General features: G+C 41.2%; 1 protein-coding gene across 1 annotated transcript in view; it reads right to left on the bottom strand.

The window, feature by feature from the left end:
* The window catches only part of igdcc3 (immunoglobulin superfamily, DCC subclass, member 3), a 59,440-nt gene that overhangs the window by 16,878 nt on the left and 18,233 nt on the right, over positions 1-24,329 (bottom strand). Inside the window, exons 3-7 of the mRNA XM_020632477.2 lie at positions 10,584-10,728; positions 10,351-10,481; positions 9,400-9,537; positions 6,958-7,116; positions 2,079-2,244 (exon numbers count right to left, since the gene is read on the bottom strand). Coding sequence (XP_020488133.2) covers positions 2,079-2,244; positions 6,958-7,116; positions 9,400-9,537; positions 10,351-10,481; positions 10,584-10,728 — 739 coding nt within the window. The remainder of the gene's footprint in view (positions 1-2,078; positions 2,245-6,957; positions 7,117-9,399; positions 9,538-10,350; positions 10,482-10,583; positions 10,729-24,329) is intronic.

The following is a 24,329-nucleotide window of genomic DNA, read 5'->3' as shown; positions in this document are numbered from 1 at the left end:
TAGGTAATTTACATTTATTTCCTATTGGAGAAGGTGATAATGAATCAGACTGTAATGTGTTTCTTTCTGCTCTCCTCACAGTGTACGTTCTTAATGTGTACACACAGCTGCTCTGTTCTTTAAATGGCTGACTGCATTTCCTGGTCAACTAGCTGAGTTTATGGGCTAATTAGCTAATGGTAGATCTCAAGCTGAGGCCTGCCTCCTTAACCAATCACAGCGCGGGCTTTGTGATGCATGAGATCCATATTACAGCATGTCTATAGCCATCACTAATGGTGGCAAGTTGAAACGCTGTGATGCTCTGACTCCCTGCTCTCTCTCTCTCTACTCATTCGTTCTTCCTGCCGACTCATCATTTTCTCTTCTGACCACCAGTTCATTTTTCTTCTCTCTTTTTTTTTTTTTTACATTTATGTCTGGCCTTTTTATTCATTTCTTCCCTCTCTTCTTTCCTCCTTTGTTAGTCCCTCGCTCCATCTCCCTGACTGATATAGACTTGTGGAGGCAAGTGGGAGTGGACCGAAGTGTGTGTGAGCGATGGAGGTGTCTGCCCCCTTCACTCACTGCTACGGAGTGCAAGTATTGATTTTTTCGGTGCATATCTAATGTATTCACTTCATATTTCTCTCACTGAATAATAACAACATGCATGGGTGGTTGGCTGCCAGGGTCAACTGGAAAAATTTAACTTGCTGTGTGCAGCTATGCTGAACAGAATTTTACTCAAGAACACATTTGCAGGATGGATGGAGTGCATTAGTTTACAAGCACCCAACAAGCAGAATTAGCAACAGGCTAGAAGATACTTGTGTTTTCCCTCTCTGAGTAATGCCTTTAAATAGTGGGCAGGAAAACAGTAGAAAGTTATACGTGATTTGTTATGAGCTATTAATCCCAAGCCTAATTTAACAAAACAAAAATATGAAACAAACAAACGAGTTCATGGACCTAAAATTATAATAAAAAACAACAGAGTGAAAAGAAGTTCTGAAGCAGCTCTATAAAATAGCATCCAATCCTACATAACTGTAACTCAGTACAACAGGAAGCCTTTCCAGCCTGATCTAAGTGCTGAGAATGGTAACTAACAGGGCTTATTGCGGGGTCCTCCTCCTCATGACATTCCTGGGGACTGGCATGGGAAAGCATCCAACATCTAGTCAATACACTGCTCACATACAAAGGCACAAATAAATTGAGGCTCATGTCTTGGCAGGCGTGAATTCAAGCAGCTGCCGTGTAAGCAGCAACAGAGAGGCAGAGAAATTGAGCATTTGATGAAGCCAATGATCAGATCAAGGCAGCAGTGATTATTACTGACATCCATGTTATTTCTGTGAGCCGCGTCCAACTTTGTGATGATGATGTGTAGAGAAATAGGTGCTGCAAATGCTAATAATCTTTCAAGTGATGTATTTCGATCGAGACTTTTTGCAGGGTTTTTTTTTTCATAAGGTAAAAGCTCCATCAGGGAGTCCTAAAAAATGTAAGAGCTGAACAAACAGGTGTCTTACTGCATAGAGGAAACACAGCTATTAGAATGTACAAACCTGACAGCCAAAAGTTACTTCATCATCTATTTATAAATGATCTGTACAGTGATGTCATTGCACACTGTCCTCTGATAAATAAAATACAATGAAATGAGAAATAATGAAGTCTTGGAACAACACTTGAAGCAAATCTCCATCCTGGTTGATGTAAACCTGTAGAATATAAATTATTATAGACTTTTTTTTTTTTTACTATTTCCCCTAAAACTATTAAAAAAAGTAAACCAGGTACATGATGTTTCCTGAATGAATTGTGATTACTGATTTTGTGTGATTTGTGATTTGACCTCTTTTTTTTGATCAGTGTATAAAACAACATGTGTATCATGAGCTGATTTCTTTGCTAAACAACACTTTAAAGGGCATTTTTTTTATTAGCAATACTTCTGAAAGTGTCACAAAAAGCTGACTAAATACGAGGCAGGGCTTATTATGTTTTTCTCACTCTTATTAAATTATATATATTCTTCTTCTATGAAGACATTTTCATTCGAGTACAGGAAAAGTGTTTATTCTTTTCACCTGTTGTTGTTCCTGAGTTTGACGTGTCCCCCCGGCTCCAGAATCTGCCCGTTCTTCAGCCAGGTGAGCTGGGGCTCAGGCTCGCCCTGGGCCTGGCAGGTGAAGATGGCGGTAGTGCCGACAGGCCGAGCGAGGGACTGCGGAGCTTGAATGAACTCTGCAGGAGCTGAAGGGGGGGGGGGGGGGGTGATACAGAACATTAGATGAGTTAGTAAACCAAAAAAATATGATTTCAGCAGGATCAGGGTGATGAAAGCGAAGAAAAGAAAACAGAGAAAGAATAAATGGGCAGAGTGAGATTGATTATGAGACAGAGTGAGACGGAGAGGCGACAAACATAACAGCCTGCAGGTAAATCCGGTTGCTGCCACTTATTAATAAGAAGTGATGTACTGTATTATATGTGGATGGTGTAATTACTGCTGCAAATCTATAGTTCAGGTTCAATTAGCAGGATTATAAGAGACACCAGATCAATGCAGATACAGAGAAACTAAAAAAAGAGAGAGAAGAGATCCATAACTGAAACTAATGTGCTTTACAACACACTAACAGCAACACATACACATAGCTTCCTTATATCCCGTCCTATCCCATGCTTCAGGCCTCCAGCTATGGTCAATTAGTGGTAATAACTTATTCATACGAAGAGCAGGTACTTGCCGTCAAATTGAGGAGTAATTAAAGTAACATCCGCTAGACTTTCATTCCTGTGTTGTTGTTTTTTATTTGAGCTGACACACAGAGAGGTGTGGTATCATCTCCACTGCACTCATTATTGTCCCAGTGGTTATCAGTGATTTGATAACCTGAATTATTTATGCCGTTATTAACTCCAGGAAAAACGTTATGGTAATTAAAATATCTCAGAGTCATCACTGGAGGGTAGGAAGCTGGAACACGAAGCGTATCATATTGCCTGTTGTAAAAAAAAAGCTCCTATCTTCAGTCAGTCCCAATCATTTAGCTCTCTCACTCAGTCATTACCCAGTAGGATTGAGAAACTGGATTAAAAATCAGCGCTCTAACGTGGATATTAGTTGGAGCGAGGGAGAAACCTGGGTCATAACGAGCCTAAAATAGTGGTTAAAAATTTCTAAATTTAACAATATCTAAAATATAAAGCTGCTCATATTCTATATTTTCTTATTGGCATGAAATCCATTGAGACACTGACATGAGTCAGAGGGATGCAGCACTTTAATGTAAAAAGATAAAATGTTGATCAATATGTCATCAAAACAGTAACCATATTGTAACTACTTCTATAAAACAAAAACAAAAAGCAGTGGGGCGCCGATAGCCTAGTGGTTATGACGAGCGACCCATGTACAGAGGCATTAATCCTCAGCGCAGCAGCTGTGGGTTTCAATCCAACCTCGGCCCTTTGCTGCATGTCTTCCCTACTCTCTTCTCCATTTCCTGTCTCTCTTCAGCTGAGAAAAAGCAGGAGAACATTTTGAAGCCATTCCTGACTAGGTTGAAATGAGGTAAACATGGGATCTGGTTTAGCTCACGCTGTAGAGTAGGTACCTCATGTACAGAAGCTACAGTCCTCCTGAATATCATCACAGCAGCTTTGTCCCTTTGATCCATGTCCATCCCTTTCCCTTTTTTCTCTCCTCCCCACATTCACCGTCACTCCCTTAAGTTGTTCTATCGATACAGCAAAAAGGCCCACCCCCATTTTTATTTTTTTATGGAATCATGAAACTTAAATATTGCAGAGTGAGTATAAGTTAAGTATTTTATGATATGCTTGTGTATTCAGCGCTGACTCCTGGTGTATTCTGATCGAGTATTAGCAACAGTCACGTTGTGTTAGTCGTTTTAAACACTACCAAAATGCTTACAGAGCGGCCTACAAAAACAGATTTGACTGACGGGCAGAGATTTTGACTTTATGTTTACTATATTTCTTATGAACTTCCTCTCTTGTCAACCCCCTCTGTGTAAAAGTGTCATTAGTCTGCCACTCAATGCTTCTGACTTCCCTCTTTTGTCGGGAGCCTTGAGGCACATAACTTCAAGCACGTTCTTCCTCCAGCATCATGAAACCCTGAAAACATGCAGGTCTCATGTATACAGTTTGACTGAACTATAAGGCTCAAAAAGTCCGACAAACGGCCATCAACACAGATGCTTTAGCTCAAAGTAAAGCCACAGGACTAAATATTGCTTTGATTGAAGAATATTTTCAGCTGTGGATGAAGACTCCTCTGGTTTTACGGTAAATTACTGACAAATTACAGCCCCAATATCAGCCTCAATGTTCATCTTAATGAAGAAACATGTTTATAATTATTGTTTGCAACAACGAGTGAGCTGTACGACACAGTAAACTTCATATCTACATTGATGGTACTGAATAGCAGGATACATTTGTTGTTGGTTTGGGATCCTTGAGTTTAATTTTTCACAAAAAATCATGACGCCATCATTATCAGTTAAAAACAGCAACATTTTCAGTCATAAAATGTTCTTTGTTTATCAGATTCTTTGTTTTCTGTCCAGTGTAATGACATCCTTCTGTTTTCACTCTTGTTTTTTTTTCCTTCCTCCTGTCCCCATCCTAATGGACAAAATGTTGCCCGACACTTTTTCAAGGATACGTTCAATTCTCCCTTTGGAGAAGCAAAGGGACCCTTAGGCACATGAATGGAGACTGCTGACAGCTTGTGATGGTCCCTTCATTTATCTCTCTCTCTTTCTCTCTCTCTCATTTGCTCTGTTCTGTGGGGGCTGTCTGTAAGGTGAAGGTCAGATGGAGCTGGGGAAGATATTGATTCACCTGTATGGGTGTGGGTTAGATTATCAGCTACATCCATCCATCTTGCTCTTGTTTTTCCCCTTTGGCTTTTCATACTTTGACTCCTCCTCTGCTCTTTGTTCCTCTTGTCTCTCTTTTTGTTTCCCAAAGGAGCCAAAATGAAGCGAACTGATTTACTGTATAAGTTCATTATAGTGATGTGAGATGGGTTCATAAGTACTCTTGTCTGCATTTGTTTGGAGTTGTAGTTCCTGACCGCTTTACTCCTCTTCTGAATTGAAAGCCATTGACATCCTCTCGTATTCTCGGAGGTGCCAAGAGGCTTATTAACATCACACTACTAGACCAACCATTCACATATGTGCAGCAAAGCTTTGTTTTTTCACTCATAAAAGAAAACAGTATGCAATATGCTTGTATTTGGAGTTAAGAGTACACCTTGGTTTAAAGAAATCTAAAGACATTGACACATCATTAACATCCCTGGCTAGTTTTCTTTGTTCCTGTCAGTGTGGGGGGCCTTGTCTCACACTTGTCAGCCAGATAAAATGAAATATTGATCAGGATGAATGCTGTTATAGGCTGAAGCTAAGTGTGGTCCATCTGATCAATATGTGAGCGAGGCAGATGTTGGATGTTACCTGCTTGGTGACAATTAATGCACCGAGCCGCCCGCACACCTGGCCTCAGCCCGTTGGTCAGCACTTCACATCTCTCTAACCTTCCATCGGGCAATTTCATGGTACATGCAACAATAATCATGGGGCAACTTTTTTTATTGCCACTAGATTTCCTGAAATAGCAAAAAACTTTTAGAGAGATCTTAGAGACGTACAGGACTTAGAGAACGTTTTCATACAAAAGCAATCCACAAAGTTGGCCTTACTGCAGGGTAAGAATCAAAGTGACAGTGCTTATTGTTTGTTTACTTTAAAACGATCCCACATCTGCTAAACTGTAGAGTTAACTAGGTGTGCTCTTGTGATCAACTACCGGACTAATAAAGTGTGCAATTATGGTTTTTACTTTTGCGCAAAATTATGCACATATACTGTATCTGATGAAGAATGACTGCTGAAGGAAAATTACGCTAACAGGCTCGATAAGCTCCTCAGGAAAGCTGGCTCCTGAGTCTCTAACTGGAAGTGTCTGAGAGCAGGATGCTGACAAAACAACACCTCTCACCCCCCTGAATGCCACTCTGCTTTGTGTTACGAGAGACGGGAAAGGATGCATAACCCTCACACAAAGAAAGCAGATGAGAATAATCTCCTCTCATAGAATGTGCTAAGCTGTAGGAGTGTTTGATTTATAGCAGTGGGCATGAAGGACGGCGCTCTGAGGTGAATATACCCTGAGCCTCGGATTTTTGAGCTTAAAATAAATTCAACAAAAAATTATCTCCAATCAGTTCCAGAGCTTATAAAATTACTAGTTCCACAATATATTGCAAGAAAATCAGCAATTATTGACGTGTATAACCTCTCGGACGACTTTGAAGGATACATTTACAGAACATTATGTCATAATATATGTACATACTTGAATGGTATAAGATTTGTTTATAAATTAAGTGAATCTATTTTTTTATGTTTCCCTTGCTCCATAGTTTAGAATTTAAATCATGACACTACGATTGGTTGGTTGGACTCGCTGTTTGTCTGCACTTGTTGTTGGGTCACTGAATATCTTGTTCCAAAGCTTTATTATTTATTTTGTTTCTGATGAACTTTTATTATTAGGCTGGTGAACCCGAGACGTTAAAACTGGCAATTACAAAAGAGGTTTAAGATGTTGTGGTACATTTTGGTTGGCAGAGGTCCCAAAAATTAAGCCTGCCAGATTTGCACCACCCACTAGTTCAGAATTAGGGATTGAAATTGAAGTCCACCCACATGAAACAGACAAGAGACGCAGGATCAAAACACTTGCCTGAAAGCATCTTCTAAAAGTCTATAAAGTTATCACACAGGTGCCCCCACAGAAACCACAAGCTTTACCTTATCACCTGACCATGGCCGTTTGTGTGAGTTAATCCCCCACCAACACAAACATAAAACTCCTACCTAACCTTTAGATAAATAAGGGATTCTTTTTATCATCACTCACCTTGCACCACCAGACGTCCCTGAGCCGTCCTGCGAACGCGGGTGCCTGGTTTGTTAGCAGCACACACGTAGACCCCTGAGTGCTGCACACCAACATCTGAGATCATAAGGTTCCCTGTGCCGAGCACCTGGATTCCCTCCACACCGATTGGTCGGCCATCTTCACAGGGAGGAAAAAAAAAACAGACAGAGTGGAAATGAGTTTACTGTATATAGTGCAACAAAAAAGACCTTGTACAGTGTGTGTGAAAATAAGACAGGGCTTAAACTGCCAGCCAGAAAGAATAATAAAACCTGGTCCCAGTTTACAGCCACAAGATGACAGAGGCTATTTCTGTCCCTCCCACAGGTCAAAGCTTTCACAGTGAAGTGTGTGATTCCCAGAATTGTAATGTCTGGTGAGGCAGCTGCCAGTTCAACCAAAACAATGTTAAGAAAGATGAAATTCACTGAGGTTGTGTTTTTTTTTGTGTGAGTGGGGTTTAAGCTGTAATTAGTTGTCTTCCCCAGTAGCACAGTCAAATCCTACAGACTTTAATTCTCTTTATTATTAACCATCAGGTTTTTCTAATGTTTCAAATGAATTAATGTTTTAATTGTACAGGTAGCTTCTCTAATGGATGTTCTGTTAATTAAAGCTTTCACAGCTGAGCAGGGACGTTCTTCTTTATGCCTTTGTCCGGCAAAGCCGTGGAGTGCATTTTTCGTTTTAATAAGAAATGTTGCAGCCGCCACTGAGGGACCAGAAACTCTAACTGCAACTTTCTAATCTCCTATCTGCACACAATCCATAGCTGCCTCCTCTCTGTACTTATATGATAAGCTTGCTCTTTCCTGTGCTCCCTATCTGCTGTCTCAACCCTCACAATGACTTCAGTTTGTCTGTGATATTAGCTACGGGGCCAAGGGGGCATTTTAATCTCATCTATGACTTCCATCTGCAGGTTGTTTAAGACCTGTACGGTCCAGATTTGATGTGTTTAAAAAGGCGGTCTGGGAGGCAGGGACATGAGCACAATGCTGGACACATGCAGAGGCAGGAGTTACAAACCACATGGTGACTAGTCAGCAGTGTATATTAAATCTTAACCCCAAACAAAAGGAAGCAAACAAATGAAATCAATATGGGGGTAAAAAGGATTCCAAACCAGACTGAAAATTAAAGCCTTCAAATAAATGACAAGGTCAATATATCCATACAATCTAAATGTAGCTAATTTGTAACAAAACAACTTAACTGGCAGTCAGTGAAGCCAGTGTGATATGAGCCGAACAGCGTATGTAACTAGTCTTGCGAGTCGTGTAATCTTGTGGTGATGGATTACGAAGGCGACAATATGACAAATAATTGAGATGAAATAAATCACTCCGACTACACAAGCCAAGTGGTTTCGCCGTGCGTCTGTGGTTATTATGTGTTTTATTGCTCTTTCTGCATCTTTCCATTTTAACCTTCTAACTCTCTCAATGACTAGCAACAGTCCACTGAGCTTTTGTCACGACAAAAGCAGCCTTGTTCTTTTCTTGCCTTGTATTACCTCGCTTCTCTTTCTCTCTCTCTCTCTCTCTCTCTCTCTCTCTTGCCCCCACCATCAGTTTCTCTCTGTCAGCCGCTAATTAACTTAGTGTCAGAAAAGAAAGAGCACAAGCTAGCTGGCTGTGCTGCTGTTCGATGAATAGCAGCAAACAAACTCTGGCATTAAGGAGTGACTGATGTGAAACTATCAGATTCATTATGCAGCTTATCCAAGCCTCCCTGCTGTAATCTAATATATACAAATCCCATCGTGTTAGCATTTCATTCGAGCAATATTGTGTAAGGCAATACCCCCCCAATCTGATTATGCCCAACTGCTTGGGAGGGGCAGCAATTTACATTTGGGACAGCAAATCAGATCGGATAATAGGTAAAGAAAACAGATAGCAGATTGAAAAATTGGTCACGATAGACTATGAGTGATAGTCAAGTAAGAATAAATGCACATAGAAGGAAGGGAAAACTAATCGTATCTGTCTCTGCACCTCAAAGCAATTACTCAGAGGCTCTCCGGTCCTATGGAGGAGGCTCAACTTCAGGAGGAGATGAAACATGCATTCATCAACAAGCAGTAATGTTTAGCCCTTAGGCGTTATGTTGAATCCCTTTGCTTCATGTATACACAGCAGATGCTCTCCTACTGTATCGAGTGTATTCTGTGCACACATGTATGTTACACAAAGCCGGACAGATCTAAGCTAAAACATACAAACACTAGAGGACTCAAAGAAACATTCTACCCCCACAAAACACTACCATTTACCACATGCATGAGTGCACAGTGTGAATGTACTTCAGCTCAGTGACATATCATTCCTCAAACACACAGCAAAACACATGCACAAATAATTACACACATATATCTATGCCCCTTCTGGCCTCCTTCTCTGATATTATCTGACTCACCTAACCGGCTCCAAGAAACGATGGGCCGAGGGTATCCGGTAGCAACGCACTCCAAGATGGCCGTTTGGTGAACAGTGAGGGTGAGGTTTTCTGGACCGACCAGGATCATGGGCTCTTTGTAAACAGATGACTGGTAGTCTGGGGGAAAAAAAAGGAAAGAGGACAGCATAAGATGAGAATGAGCATGATGGATGGCTTCCTTTAATTGGATTTCTCCAGAGTGCATTAGCTTGATATGCTGTATCTCCTGGATCGGAAGGAGGAACAATAGGTTTGGAAAATCTTGGGAATATGCTTGGAAGATAAACGGAGGAGAAAGCAGTGGTTGTTTCAAATCGATGATGAAGAGAACAAAAGGCCAGTATACAACACAAGTTAATCTACAGAGAGAAAGTTGTAGCTTTGATGTGACAGGGAAAAAAAACTGAGGCCCTTTTCACACTTGCACTCATCTTTCTGCGTTGTCTCTGTCACACATGACCATGACCCTCACAGTGGGAGATATTCCCAACGAGGTTGGGTTGGGGGTTTGGGGGATCTGGAGGTAAGACATGATGTAAAAAAGGGTGCCTCAGTAGTCAAAGTGTAGTGTTTACAACATATCGTAACTAGCGTAGAAAGCAGCAGAGTCCAAAACTATGATGACAGTTTTCGCCTTTATATCAAACGTGTAACTGGACATATTCACAGTTTAAAAGAAAGAGCGGAAAAGAACATTCTGAAATAAAATGGATCAGCGCAACGATCTTGGCACCTTGCCATGCATTTTTTTTTTTTTAAATTAGCTGCTGCTTTATGCATTGGCTGGAGGGTGAAAATTTGGCCATTAGCGGTAATGCATGCAGCTCGCCATGAAAATTTCATGGACATTTTCAAGAGTCTCATGCATGTGTGAAAAGGGCTTAAATCTGCTCTTAATAAGTAGACGTGAGACTCATTAAATAAACCAACCTGAAACTGTGAGGAGTGCCTCAGTGCTATGTTTCACTCCTGCACTGTTATGGGCCACACAGCAGAACTTTCCACTGTCCTCGTCACGCACGCCTGTAATCTGCAGAACACCTGTAGGCAGAAGAGTGTACCTACGATAGAAAAGAAGATATAAATATACAATAAAACCTGAAAGAGCTATAAAGTGCGGCTGTCAGTAGTACATTTCAGACTCTGATGTGGTTTGGGCGTACCTCTCGTCCTTGGTATCCACCGGTTGACTGTCTTTTTCCCAACTGATGACGGGCTCTGGCAGACCGTGGATCTGGCACTGGAATCTGGCCACACCAGACTCCTCAGCATGCACTGACTCTGGTTGGACATGGAAGTCTGCCATGGCTGTAGAGGGAGGGAGAAAGAGGGGGATATCAGGTCAGAACATTAAAACACAGCTACAGAGCAACAAGCCTGGCTGCTGGCTCGCATGCATATACATACATATTTAGAGAGAGAGCAAAGCATGGGGATACTTTCCTGACAAGCTTATCTTATCCTTCATAATTTCTGCAAAAATAAAATAGCTTTCAAACTTCAACCCTTCATGTGCATGCATACATAAACATGTATTCTGCAGAGAGATGTGGGAGGAGGATTTAAAGGGCAGGCAGCTGACTGTCCCGGCTTTAAAAAAAATTGCTAAACTCACTGCAGGACTATTTTATAGGGCACAAGCATCGACTTATATCAATAAGGTGCATGCTGCTATTGTTACTGATCATAAAACTGAAAAATTAATAAAAAAGGTAATACAGTTCAGTTCAGACCTTTATTGTCGCTTGAAGGGAAATTTGATTTACAGCAGCAAATCAAACTGTTGAAGAGGAGAGGGAATAATACGGCCAGCTCAAATTTATTTTTAAACATTGTTTCTCTTCTCTACTTTGGCAGAAAAATATATTTTCAAATCAACAATAAACACCTTGTGACTCAGACAGATACGCAGACAGCGGGTCTACTTGTTTGTGAGTGTCCACAAGCAGGATATGGAGACTGAAACTTTACTGTCACAAACATCCAGTAACGCCTTGAACAAACTGTATACATTGACATCACTGAAGATTAGGTTGGAACCACGAATAAATAAAAAGTTTAATTATTACTGCAATGGTGTGGAATTCATCAACAATAGTTTACTTTTGAAAACTGCAATAACATTTTCTTTCCACAAGTGTTTTTTGAGAGTGTTGGGTTTTTGGTGAAAAACGATATTCCCTTGTAAGGCAGTTATTGCTGCTGGTGGTTGATTTCCACTCCATTGTAGTCAAATACATTTTTAGAGAAACTCCTTTCCTACAAATGTCTTCATAACAAACTGAAACAATTTCTTCTCCAAAGAAAACAACATGTATCAGGACCCAAAGTCATCAGCTGGTGAAGGTTCTCTCTAAAAACACATGTACAATACGAGGCAGACATTTGGTATTCTTGCATTAAGGTATCAATTAGTATCTGGTTCAAGGAAGTTTAAAAAATGCATGCTAACAACAACAACAACAACACCACAGACATGGACATATAGGAAAAACAAGCACCAGTATCCCCACACAGAGCCTCATTCGGCGGCACTTCACATATCTACAGAACAAAGGCAGCATCAAAGTCGGAGCCTCAGACAAACTCAATTTAGAGAGAGGCCCTCTTCTCCCGCAGCTCTCCCACCTTTTTCTACACAAGTGTTCTCATTTAAATGTCAGCCCTAATTAACTCGGACGCACGAGGACTCATCCGAACACTGTTAGCATAACAAGAGGGACGGACCTCTTATTATTTCATAACCTCCTGCTCTTCCCAACCTGTCGCCTGCATTCATTCATTACTTTCAAGACGAGTAAGTCGTATAAGCTGCTGTATTCAGAGGGTTTATATATTCCTGAGACATGCCTGGCTGTTGTCTTTCATTCCTCCCTGTTGTTCCCCTTGTTTTTGTGGATGCTGAGTTTGATTTGTTTACTGACTCATCTTCTGTTATACTTTTTTTTAAAACAACTGTATTTCATTGAAACGGCAACGACACTGCTAATGCACAAGAGATAAAGAGAGAGACAGTGAGAGAGATACTTAATATAGAGTGGCAGTACTTTACACCACCGTGGCTGCATCAGTGGTCTTACGCTGTGATTATTCCATTTCAGAGCTTAATGAGAAGTGTGGCATTCTCCAACACGACTTGACCTTAGATCGCTGAATGGATGTATGAAGCGCTGATGAAAATTTAAACATGCCAATTTAGTATTCTTCCAGTTTACAGTTCACTCCCTGAGTTCTCTGTGTGTGGAGATAACGCGTTCACTTTCCATTATTTTGTCTCAAGATAAAACCTTGACAGTTAGTCAGCCTGACAGGTTTCAGACTTTCTCCTCTTTACTGTAAGGCCACACTTAAAACAGCTGTGCATGTTCATGGGGTTATTCAGCCAAAGTGCTTATCACAAAGGTCCAACTGTAATTTTCGACCAACCTTCTAGTCTAGTCATAAAATGTTTTAGGCCTACTTGACTGGAGAGCAGTAAGGGGCTTAAAAACCCACAGAACCCACAGTAACATTTTAAGAGGTTATCACTTCTTTTGGAGACTCAGTGTTGACGAAAGCAATCAACAACATTTTCTGTTTGGGCTGTAGTATGGAGCCCGGGGCACAGACTGGCAGAGGTTAGCGCTGAATTAAAGCCCTGAAGACACTGTCACTGGTGATGCAGAAAGGTTAGGTGCAGTGAGACAGCTAGAAATCCATCAGGACACAATACACAGAAAACAACGAGCTCGGAGTGACTAATGAGATCAAAGAAGCTGTCTTGGATAACACTCTCAAATTAAGACGTGCCCAAACACACACACACACACACACACACACACACACACATACACACTTCTGTGTACTAGGAACACTGGGGACATGGAGAAAGAAACAAAATTGCTCTTGAATGCGAAGAACAAAAGAGGACCAGTGCCCATAGGAGCTTTATGTGCATCTTTGCCAAGTAGTCATGGTGTCCGCAGATCTGGCTGTTGTGTGTGTCTGCTGACATGTTCCCCCTGACGGGCCCCACCCTTGGCCCTCCTCATGCATAAAACATGAGCTCTTTAAGAGGCCCACACCCCTGCAAGTATCGACAAAGTCATAGAATCAGACACGATTGGGAAAAAAATCACAACAAAGGGAAGATAAACACAAGCGGAGAAACTTATTAACCAGCCGTGTTTTGTGTAAAGGAAAACAGATTGTCTGCACGAGGCGTTTACCTTTTATTGTATGAGAGCCTGCAGAGTCAAACTAAAAAGATAAAGCTACAGCTCACATAAATAAATGCAAAGACCTGCTTCAACAGAAACCCACAACTATATTGATCGTTCTCAAGGCGCTCTCGCTTATCCCAACAGTCACCCCCCGACAGACAGGTTCCTCTCTTGTTTTTCACTCTTCCTTTGCAAAGTGTTGACAGACACTCACACATAATTAAAGAATGTCCACTACAAGCATGACGCTGCTAGCCTAAATGGAGCAGGTCTAATTACTGTAACAAGGGGGAGAATGGCTAGGGTGCATGCTAAAAAGAAATCCATACACAAGTGCACATATGTTAACGGTTCCTTGGTGTCAATGACAAAAGACGAATGAGCGAGGGAGTAATATGACTGAAGGTCAATGACAGGAAATGTGAAGCGTGGTGATTTAGGTGGGAAGCTGAGCTGTAAATCAGATCCTGTCAAAACTCTGGTTATCTAATAATATACAAGAGAGTGGAATTGCCCTCCACACTGTGAGTTACAAAAATGATAGAGCAGATATCAGCAAAAGGGGCCTAAACAAAGCAGACATTTGGATGTAGATCTATCTAAAAGTGGAATTGTAACATTATATCTTATATTTTCACAAAAACAGATAATGGATGGCATATGAGGCCAAGTGTAGATGTACTTTAATGGATAATTGGTTTTTAGGGTCAATGACAAGCTCAAAGGGCAGTCCATAGTAACACATTTCCACATCATTCAACTGCACTCTTGTCACCAGAAACTGAAGCCGATATATTTTTCAGGCTCTTCCAAACGAGCAGCTCAGATCAATCTAATGAAGAAATGTAGATTAAATGGTGATTATTTGAATGACCCCTGGCTGATGTATTTTTTTGCCTAATGGCTCCAAAGTAATGATCCAATTTTTTTTGCTTGGTTAAACATTGTTGACACGCACACACACACACACACACACACACACACACACACACACACACACAGACACAAATGCTCATTAGAGAATAATTAACAAGCTAATTAAGGCCAAAACGGCTGTTTTCTGTGACACTCCTATAGCAATGACCAAACCAGCCAATCTGAAGAGTCGCCATGTTTTCTACAGACCCGTGCTCACATGTTGATGAGTTTTTTCAAGCGTGGGGATGATTCATTCATATGACAAAGGTAATGATGCCAGCAGAGGGATAGCCATCCTCAAACCTGCAGCCTTTGTGAAAGGCTTCAGTGAACCCCGATGTTATAATATCATCGCCCTCCCTCCAAGCCCCCCCCCCCACATGCATCCCCGCCCTCCTTCCACTGTTCAATTTGAACCGTTTGCTTGGCTCTTCATCACACACCCCTTGCCCCACACCCACTAGTCCTCTCAAGCCTGTGACATCATTAAGCACATGTTGTTCAAGCAGTGGCAGTGAAGACTGCCGTAGCCGCCCCTCCCCCCCACCACGGTAAACCAGTAAAATAGAGATGAGGCCCATAAATAATGGAGATGGTGTACGGTGCTATTCCAGCGTGGAGAGCCCACACTTCAACAGCCTTTAAATAGGCATCCCTGAAATAGCAGGCCCCTGTTCTGGGACCCTAGAGATGGCATTTTAATGCAGATGTGATATTTTATTGGCTCCCTGCCCCAGTAGCACACCCACCCTGCACCAAAAGCCTAGGCACTCCTGTGATCAATCTGCTGGTTGGTGGTGCGTGATGCTTATCACCTGCTAAAGGAAGGGCTCCATGTGCGTGGGCTGCACCCCATCTTCCTCTGACACACACTCATTCCCTGTATTTAATACTTTGGCACATCAACACCTCCCTGAATCAGTACCTGCAGAAGCTTCACAGCCTCCATTCAGGCTCAGCTGGCAGACAATCAGATGCAGAGGAGCGGAGTAATGCTCAGAAAACAGACTTATTGATCATCTGTATTAAAAGATCTCTTGCCGGTACACGTGTAATATGACTTATATAGCAGGACCTTACTCACATGATTTCCTGTTTTTTGGTCATGCTGAACTGCTTTCCGTTTTTATTCTTACTCTACTTTGGGATGATTTTCTCATGTTTTTCTGTACCTAGCATCAGATCGATATCAAATCTTCAGCAACAGGTTTACGTGGTGTTTCAGTGCAAACAGTGCCTTTAAATGTTATACGCTCAGATTCACTATTTCAGTTAAGCAAGGATGAGTCATTAACCTCTGTGTTGTCCAGCTTCTATAAAAGCAACGTACATAATATAACACAGGTAAGAGTCTACCACAGCACACATTGCTCGGTAGGCAGAAAGTACAGCTCAGATTGATGGAAATATCGTTAGTTAAGCAGGTATTTAATAAGAAATCTAGGAATGTATAAAATGAGATGACGTGCCAATTAAGTATCCAAATCACATCCTGATGGAGAGATTGATGAGTGCACCAAATTACATAGCAAAGCACCCATTAGCTGAGACATTTCCACTAATAACACAATTGTTATAACTGACAGGAAAAGTCAAAGATCACCAAAATCATTAGGATTCCTTATCTGGGACTTTTAATGTCTGTGATAAATCTAATCTTACATCCTTTCACTAGCTGATACATTTTTTAGTCCAGGACAGAAAGTTGGCCGACAGCCCGGCATTGCCTCCAGAAACAAAATACCTGCATAGTCACTAATGTGGTTTAAAAAGAATAAATATAACATCATGGTGTTCCAGATGTAGAGCTGTTGACTCTGACAGTATAACATGAGTTATAGTCCTGCGATGTAATCAATTAGCAAAGCATGAACTTGTTCTGTTGCAACAAATGTCAAACAAGCGCACACAGATCAGCTAAACTCTTTCTATTCTTGACTTAACGCCTTTCCTTACTTGGCTTTCGTGAATCTCCCCTTTTGATTTTCCTACACACAGCTATGCATGAAAGATTTCACTCCAGTAAATTTCTGGCATTATAAATGGTTTTGAGTGGACTTTAATTGCCTTTTCTGTTCGTGTGGCAGGCTTGTTTGCATTAGGCTTTCTGCTAGTGTGATTGTCCTTAGTCTGTTGTGTTGATCGATATTGTGCAGCTTGTGTGCACTAAGTTAAATGTAATAAGATTGATGGCTGCTATTAAGGCTCCCTGCAGGAGCTGGAAGGGGCAGCAAAGCTACAACACTTATCACTTTAAAAAATGCTTTATATTTCTTCTTTGTTTAACCAAGGAAAGGCAAGAAAGAGTAACCACAAAAACATCAAACATCAAGTTTGGTAACAGAAATACTGCAACAAATGAAAGGTCCTATTTGTGCTTCAAAAGACAAGTTTGAACATATTAAAGCATTTAAGCAATCTCAACCTGCTAATGCAGTAAATCTCCAGAGCTTTTTTTTATTTGCTAACTAACAATAGTTCCAGATAGACAATTCTGACTCTTTTTTTTTTTTTTTTTTTTTTTTTAGCCTTTTAATATTTTTAATGTAATGTCTTCAGACTTTAGACAAAACAAGCAGACTGATCGTGTTAGCTAGCTTTTGTTAAATCTAGATAGAATTTTTAATGTTTTTTGATACTTTATGGAAACAATCAAATCATGTAAAGGATCAACTAGACAAATCCATAATCAAGAGCTGCAGCCGTGGGGCGCAGGTGGCCAAGTGGTTCGGGGGCGCATGTCCCATGTACGGAGGCTGTAGTCTCTGAAAGCAGGCAGCCCGGGTCCAAATCCAAACTGTGGCTGTGGCTCTTTTCCTGCTGCATGTCATTCCCCACTCTCCCTGATTCCTGACTCTATCCATTTTCCTATCTCTACAATAAAGGCACAAAAATAAATCTTGAAAAAGAAAAAAGAGCTGAAGCCTTAATCTGGATTTTGAAATATCAAGAAAGTTCACAATATATTTAAATGTTCAAACAGAACATTTTTGAGTTGCCACTGGTTGCAGATAAACAAGACAGGCTTGGTTGACTATATTGGTTACAGTCAAAGGAAACTTTCATGTACTGCCTGCCTGCCAAGTCTACAAATGCTGAGCAAACACTGAAACCAAATGTTTAGACTGTCATTTATATCTGCGTAAATGCAAGATTAGATAGCAGAGTGATTAAGGAGAAGATCAAAGGTTTTTGGTTGCACAAAGAGAGTGAGATGGGAAAGGCACGTTGCTTACTATTATTTTATCCTGCCCTGCTCCTCCTAACCGCTCCCCCCCCCCCCCCCCCCAGGGACAAAGCCCAGGCATTCCCTGGTGCCCTGCTCTGTGCTTCTGTCTCCGTCACACCCCTTACTCCTGCACCACCTAAAGCCCCCTCTACCACACACACCACACCCTTACCCAACGGTCCCTCTGGCCTCTGCTCCTCTCAGCCCTGCAACCCCCCAGCCCCCAGCCCCCTGCACCGCCCTGCCCTGCCCCTGTAGCCCCAAATCTGCGCACTAAGCCCCCTACACTCACTTCAACATGCAGACCCTTATTAAAGAGGGACCCATTAAAGCACAACAGATGCTGGAAATTAAGGGATTATTTAAATAATTCCCAGTTGCAGCTTTGGTTTGATTATAGACAAAAGCAGGAAGGTGGAGTGAGAGTGGGGAGGGGGGTTGGGGGGCATAAGAGAGGGGAGGGTTAAAATAACAGACAAACCAGGGCATTAAAGGTAGCATTTGATTTAAATGAACCAGCAGTGTTTCTCTTTGCTGGTGCCGAACTTGTTGATATTTTCCTTTTTTCCTAATTATAAAAAGTGTTTCACAAGTGTTGCATGGAGAGGCCCTAAAGCAACAAAGACAGGATTGGATGAGTGAGATTAAAAAGAGGGGGGCCTTTTGTAATACTTAAAGACTAACTCGGCATTAAACTGCATTCTCATTAAACAACTTCAATTATCTCTTAAGACGAGGAGACCCGATGGCCTGTGGAAGACGAGGAGAGTGGACAGATGTGAAAGTTATCAGATACTTTTTTTAAACTCCATATGCCGCCTAGCTATTGTCTGAATTTAACTTGTTCGGTTTAAGAAAATGGGTCGTCTAAAAAAGAAAAGCATATGCAACCTTAAAGTTTCCCCTTTTCACACACCAGGGATGCCACTATTGATTTGGCTGGGATTAGAATAAAAACCGTGAGATAAAGTGGATCTGAGGACATAGACAGCTCAGTGAATAAGAATATACTCCCATTAATGCAGCCAGGAATCATCTACGAGGGAATTTTATTTCCTCATAACTTGCCCCCTCCTTAGTTTGTCCCTCTAAATCACCACCTTATGAAGGACGCTGCCTGTGGAATAACAACAAAAAACTGAAGTCTGATCAATGTGTCAGGCCCAGGCTCCACTAGCCTTATAAAGACAATGTTTTCATTTTCTTTCAGAGAGTTATAAACCTTAAAGCTTACTAATGCTACTGGACATCTGTTTGATTACTGATTAAAGTTACTGGATAACTTACCTCTTTAAAGTTCTGCTTGTGCACATGTATCCTGTAGAATCAGTGGTTAAAGTTGTGATTGAATGCTTACTAAATAATCATTCTTATATCTTGATTAAAGTACCAAGATATTTTATCTGTCCTCGAAGAACTTTCCTTTTTACTTTGAAGTGAAGTGTACTTAGTGTATTTGAAGTGTCGTCATCCTTTAAAGTCAGAGTTTGGACTAAAAGATATCTTCTCAGAAAGTGAACTAAATGACAGTCTAAGCTCACCTGTAAGTGGGTCAGAATGTGCGCTCTCTCTCTTGACTGCTGATTTCCTACACCTTTCTCTCCTCTTTAACATGCCAGGTAGCAGAGAGTAAATCTTTAAAGTTAATGGAATTCTTTTCTCTTGAGCATTTCAGTGAGCTTTCCTTAAGGCTCTGTGCTCAAAATCACGGAACAGCTGAAGAGCAAATTCACCTCCTTTATTCACACACACACTTTGTAGTACAACTGTGTCACCAAGACATGGCAGGACCTGACAGAGACATTTGTAATATTTTCTTTTCTTTTTTTTTGTTCAATTCAGGAATCATGCTTGAATAAAAAAACACCACTCTGCAAGCAGATATTGCTGAGATGAATGCACCTTAAAACAGATGCTGTCACTCTTCTTTTTCACACCTGATTGTTGCTGAGAAGAAGCTGTGCCTTCACAGTGCCATTCTCTACTTGCCCAGAGGCAACGTATCTAATTAATATCGCCAATACCTCAGCATGCAACTGCCTGCTTTAGAATTCAAATGAGATGCCTCTCCCCATCACCCGACCAGTATATATGAGCTCATATCCACATGAATTATGGGCTGTCCTTTATTCAGCCTGTTCACTGTACGCTCTCTGCACAAAAGCCGGCCGCTGCTTTATCCCCTGTCCTCTCTTTTTCAGTGTTGGCTAGTTTGAAATATTGTAAAACGTTTAGAGACATCTGGGGTAAAAAATAACGTTTATATTCAAATGGAAATGCCATTAAATTCTTCTTTGGCTCGTCTCCGCCTCTTGTTTTGTGCGAGCAAAAATAAGTGATGCCCGCAGACACAGCAGCGGCTCTGAATAACAACCTGGAAGGACATTTGGCATCACAATTCTCCTCAGTGTAACACTCATTACTTCCCCCTCATTAGAGGACAACTGTTGGGTAGTGAGGCCACTCTGAGGAGGCTGCAGTGATTGCACTAAAAGTTTTTTTTTTCTTTGTGCTCCTGTTTCTTGATCATACTTTGCTGGTGCAAAAAAAAAAAAACAGAAGCTGGGAGAAGTTTTTCTGAGCTGAATAAACCTAAATATGTGTGTTTGTTTCTTGCTGAGAGAGCAGCGTGCAGTTTTAACCCTGCATCTGACAGTGATTTGGAAGGGGGCTGGCCTGAATCAGGGGTAGATGGATGACCCCACATCTGGCACTCCCACGGGACATCTGAAAGACGCAGGGCGGGACCGGCCCATGCGCTCCACTGCGTCTCAGAGAGCAGGGCTCCCCAAATGGCTGAAGCACGGCTTTGTAAATCTCAGCCCTTCTTCTCACACACACACACACGCACGCACACACACACACACACACACACACACACACACACACACACACACACACACACACACACACACACACACACACTAGAGGTGCCTCTTGTAGCTGTGAGAGGGAGGTCTGCTGTGCCTCAGCTGTGTCTTTCCCAGTGGGCATTTATCGGCCTCTCAGTGTCGCTTTTAGTTTTCAAATCATCACATCACTGTTTCAAAAAATGCATCCAGTCCAAACTTCACACAAACAAACTCATGATAAGTCATCTGAAACATTACTTACAAAAACTTCCCCAAAACTAAATCTAATGTTTGTATGATTTATTGGAGACTCAGAGTTCAGGTTTGATCCACAAAGATATTTCCAACATGGAGCTGATACACGATGTGATGAAAACTGAGGCAGTACATCATAAACATGTAAAACCATCATTTATCATGTTGCTGCTACATCACTCATGCCAGAAGAAAACGCTGAACAAAAAGTTTCATCTAAAAAATGAATTTGCTTTAAACTGGCACATGTAGTGAGAACATTTTAAGATCTGTAGAGTGCCAGAAAAAAGTTAAGTGAGATTCATTTTCTGTGATGTTTCATCCATTAGCAACAAGTTTATGTGGCTAATGTTAGCAATAACAGCTTTACAAGATTAATCAGCATCCCTCTCATTCATCCTAAACTCGTATATTTCATCATGAAATTGACCTCTGGACTTTAGGCAGGCACGTTCTGTTGAGGTGTTAAAGAGTGAGGCTAAAGACCCAGATGTTTACTGATGAATATGAGGCCTGTCCTGCGTCTGTTTTTTTTCTCTTTTCTTTTTTGAAATGATTTTAACATTTACATTTTTGCTGAGCTTTGTACAGCACTGTGATCGAAGGTGCTATATAAATACATTTTTCATAATAATTATTATCTGTGTGAAACTTCTCCCAAAGCAGCTAGACACATTTGGTTGAACGAGAATAAACGTTTGCTAATAAAACACGTAATATAATACATATATTATTGGTTTCTCACTTTCATCTTCTTCTGCAAAAGTTATTATAACAGTGTTTATAAGGTGTATGAAAGTTGTTGTCTATTCTTGTAAATGTTCAAATGGTCTTTCTTAGAATATAAGTGTAATGACCTCTATATCAACCACCTCTGTCTCAAACCGCCCCCTCTATCTAATCCTGCACATCATGGCCTGAACATTACAGTATTGATGGTTATTGTTACTCTATCACCCCTGACATTTAAAGTGCTGGGGTTACACTTCTACATAACAAACCTGCCTTGATCTGAGGTCTCTGAAGTATCTTCCAGCTTCCATCGATTTTAAAATGATTTTTATAACCTTTTCAAGAAGGGTGTCTGACACTATACAAGTCCAGATTTGTGATAGTGGTAAAAAAAAAAAAAAAAAAAAAAAAAAAAACTGATTTTACTTCATGCATTGTGAAAAAAAAATACAACTTTTAATTAGATTTATCTCCCAGTGTCCTCAGAGCAAAAAGCCTGAGCCACATTTAAAGCTACTTTACATGTGTAGAATGTACATATATGTCCTCAAATCTTCATTTCTGAGTGCCGTTTGTGATGTCAGTGAAGATAGGCATCTCTCAGTGAATGGCGCACTCCTCTGCTTATCCATATTATGCAGGCCTCAACTCATTTTATTCTGCTCTCCCGTTCTGCCTTTTCTTTACTTCTGCTGCTTCTCTGTTCTGCTGCTTGGCTTCCCCACTGCCTTTCAATTTTTAATAAGAGTTGACAGGCAATTATTGTGTCGAAAATGAAAACCTTTCCATTAATGTAACAAGAACTGGCTTAAACCTAGCACAAATAAGTTGGAGTAATATCCCCACCACCTACCGCACACAAGATAAGCGAGATTACAAAAGAATGGAGGCCCAGAATGTGTAAACAATAAATGAAAAAATAAAAATACTGTTGTTCCAAACATATGAAACACACTGCAGAGGGAGTGCATGTAGTCGTAAAGCAGCAGAGTGAACATAGGTTATCCATTAAGAAGTTTGTTTTGTGTGTGCAGGGCGCTGATGGAAACAGGCTCGTTCATTTCTGAGAAATTATCCATGTTACTTGGTTACCAGCCCTGGGACACGCTGTCACTTTTACACTCAGCTTAACACGCGGACACACTTATTCATGCATGATGGCTTATACGCAGCAACAAGGTGGTCAGACATGTATGTGCTTACTGACATGCACAAAGATGAGTTTTCTCCGTCTCATCCACGCACACAGACACACGTTCTATCACTCACACACCCCTCCCTGCTCCGTCAGCTCAACTGACAGCAGTAATGAGTTTCTTCTCTGTGTAAGCCAACTGGCACCCACTCAAGGGAATTTTTCAGGCTGAATTGCAGCCATTAATCACAATCCCGGGCAACACGGTGCCATTATCACGTGTGTGGCAAACAGAGATGCGCTCACAGGGGGTCGATGACACAAAAAACATAGCAGAGGAGGAGCTTGAAATTGTGACACAACAGAAGGACTGGACTGATGACTGAGGGAAGAATGAGAAAGCCCAATGAGATATGTATCAAAGCTTCATGAACAGAATATTTAGTTAACAGTTAATCATCTCCTCCTTGTTGAGGGGAAGTCTGGCACTCTCTCCTCATACTGGGCTAAATGGGGGATCCAGACAGCAAGTATCAAAAGCACAGATGCTCTATTCTGTAAATATGATCTAAATTACTGGGAGGGGAAATGCTGCAACATCAATCATGACCAACAAGATAGGAGGGGGCATTTTCCGCCAACCCCTGCACGCCTTCAGGAACTCACAGACACACATTCATGTACATTTACTACAGACAGAGGAAATGTAGTCTGTGCTGAGGACTTTCAATTAAATGCATAAGATTTAGCTAAGAGAGAAGCAGTGGAATACAATCTAAAAAAGAAATACAGCCCTTTACAATCTGGGAGAATTGAATAATAATAACCAAGAGAGAAGCAGCAGATAATGCATGGAGTGCCGCCTTGTATTGTGACGTTATCGTTTTGTTCCCACCACATTCTCTTGTTGAGACAGCTGGAAATTTAAAAAGTCAGCCTCCTGTTCTTTTCTTTTCCTCCCTCCATTCAGGCTGCCAGCTGACTGCGGTCACCAGGGATATTACTGCCCCTCGCTGATCTGAGGAGCCCAGCCCCCCACTTGTGTCCAAAACCGGCTAATCCCGATGAATTTATGCTAATATGCAATCAGTAACCCCGAGCTCTTATTGTGCGCACATGTGCGACTCCTCTGCCACGCCCACTGCATGATGGAGTCTGGTTCAAACCAATTCACAAGGAGAAAATAACCACAGAAGAAGAGGAGTGGGGAAGGAGGACGAGGGAAGGCAAGTGCAAGCCCTGTCATAACCACTTAGTGTTACAAGACAGTGGGTGAGAAATGAAAGCCCTTTGTCTCTGCCTCTACCTATAGGGAGTGCAAACAAAAGACTGCGCAGATACTGTATTTGTTTCGATGGCATATCTCTTCTATCAGATAATGAAATACCATTTGCAGGATTTGAATAAACAGAGAGCAGCTCTGGATTTACATAAATTGAAAACAAAAGTGTCAATTGGGAAAAACAATCCAAAAGGCTGGAGCTTATGAACAATGGAATAAAATAAGGTCTTTGTGTAGTTATTCCTTACTGTACATCTGATTCAAATGAAATCGGATTATAACTGACTAATTGTAATTCTAGGCA

Source organism: Labrus bergylta, chromosome 3 (genome assembly GCF_963930695.1).
Source record: "Labrus bergylta chromosome 3, fLabBer1.1, whole genome shotgun sequence".
NCBI classification, from domain to species: domain Eukaryota; kingdom Metazoa; phylum Chordata; class Actinopteri; order Labriformes; family Labridae; genus Labrus; species Labrus bergylta.
The sequence above is the reverse complement of the archived record's forward strand: the minus strand, read 5'-3'. Positions and strand labels throughout refer to the sequence as shown.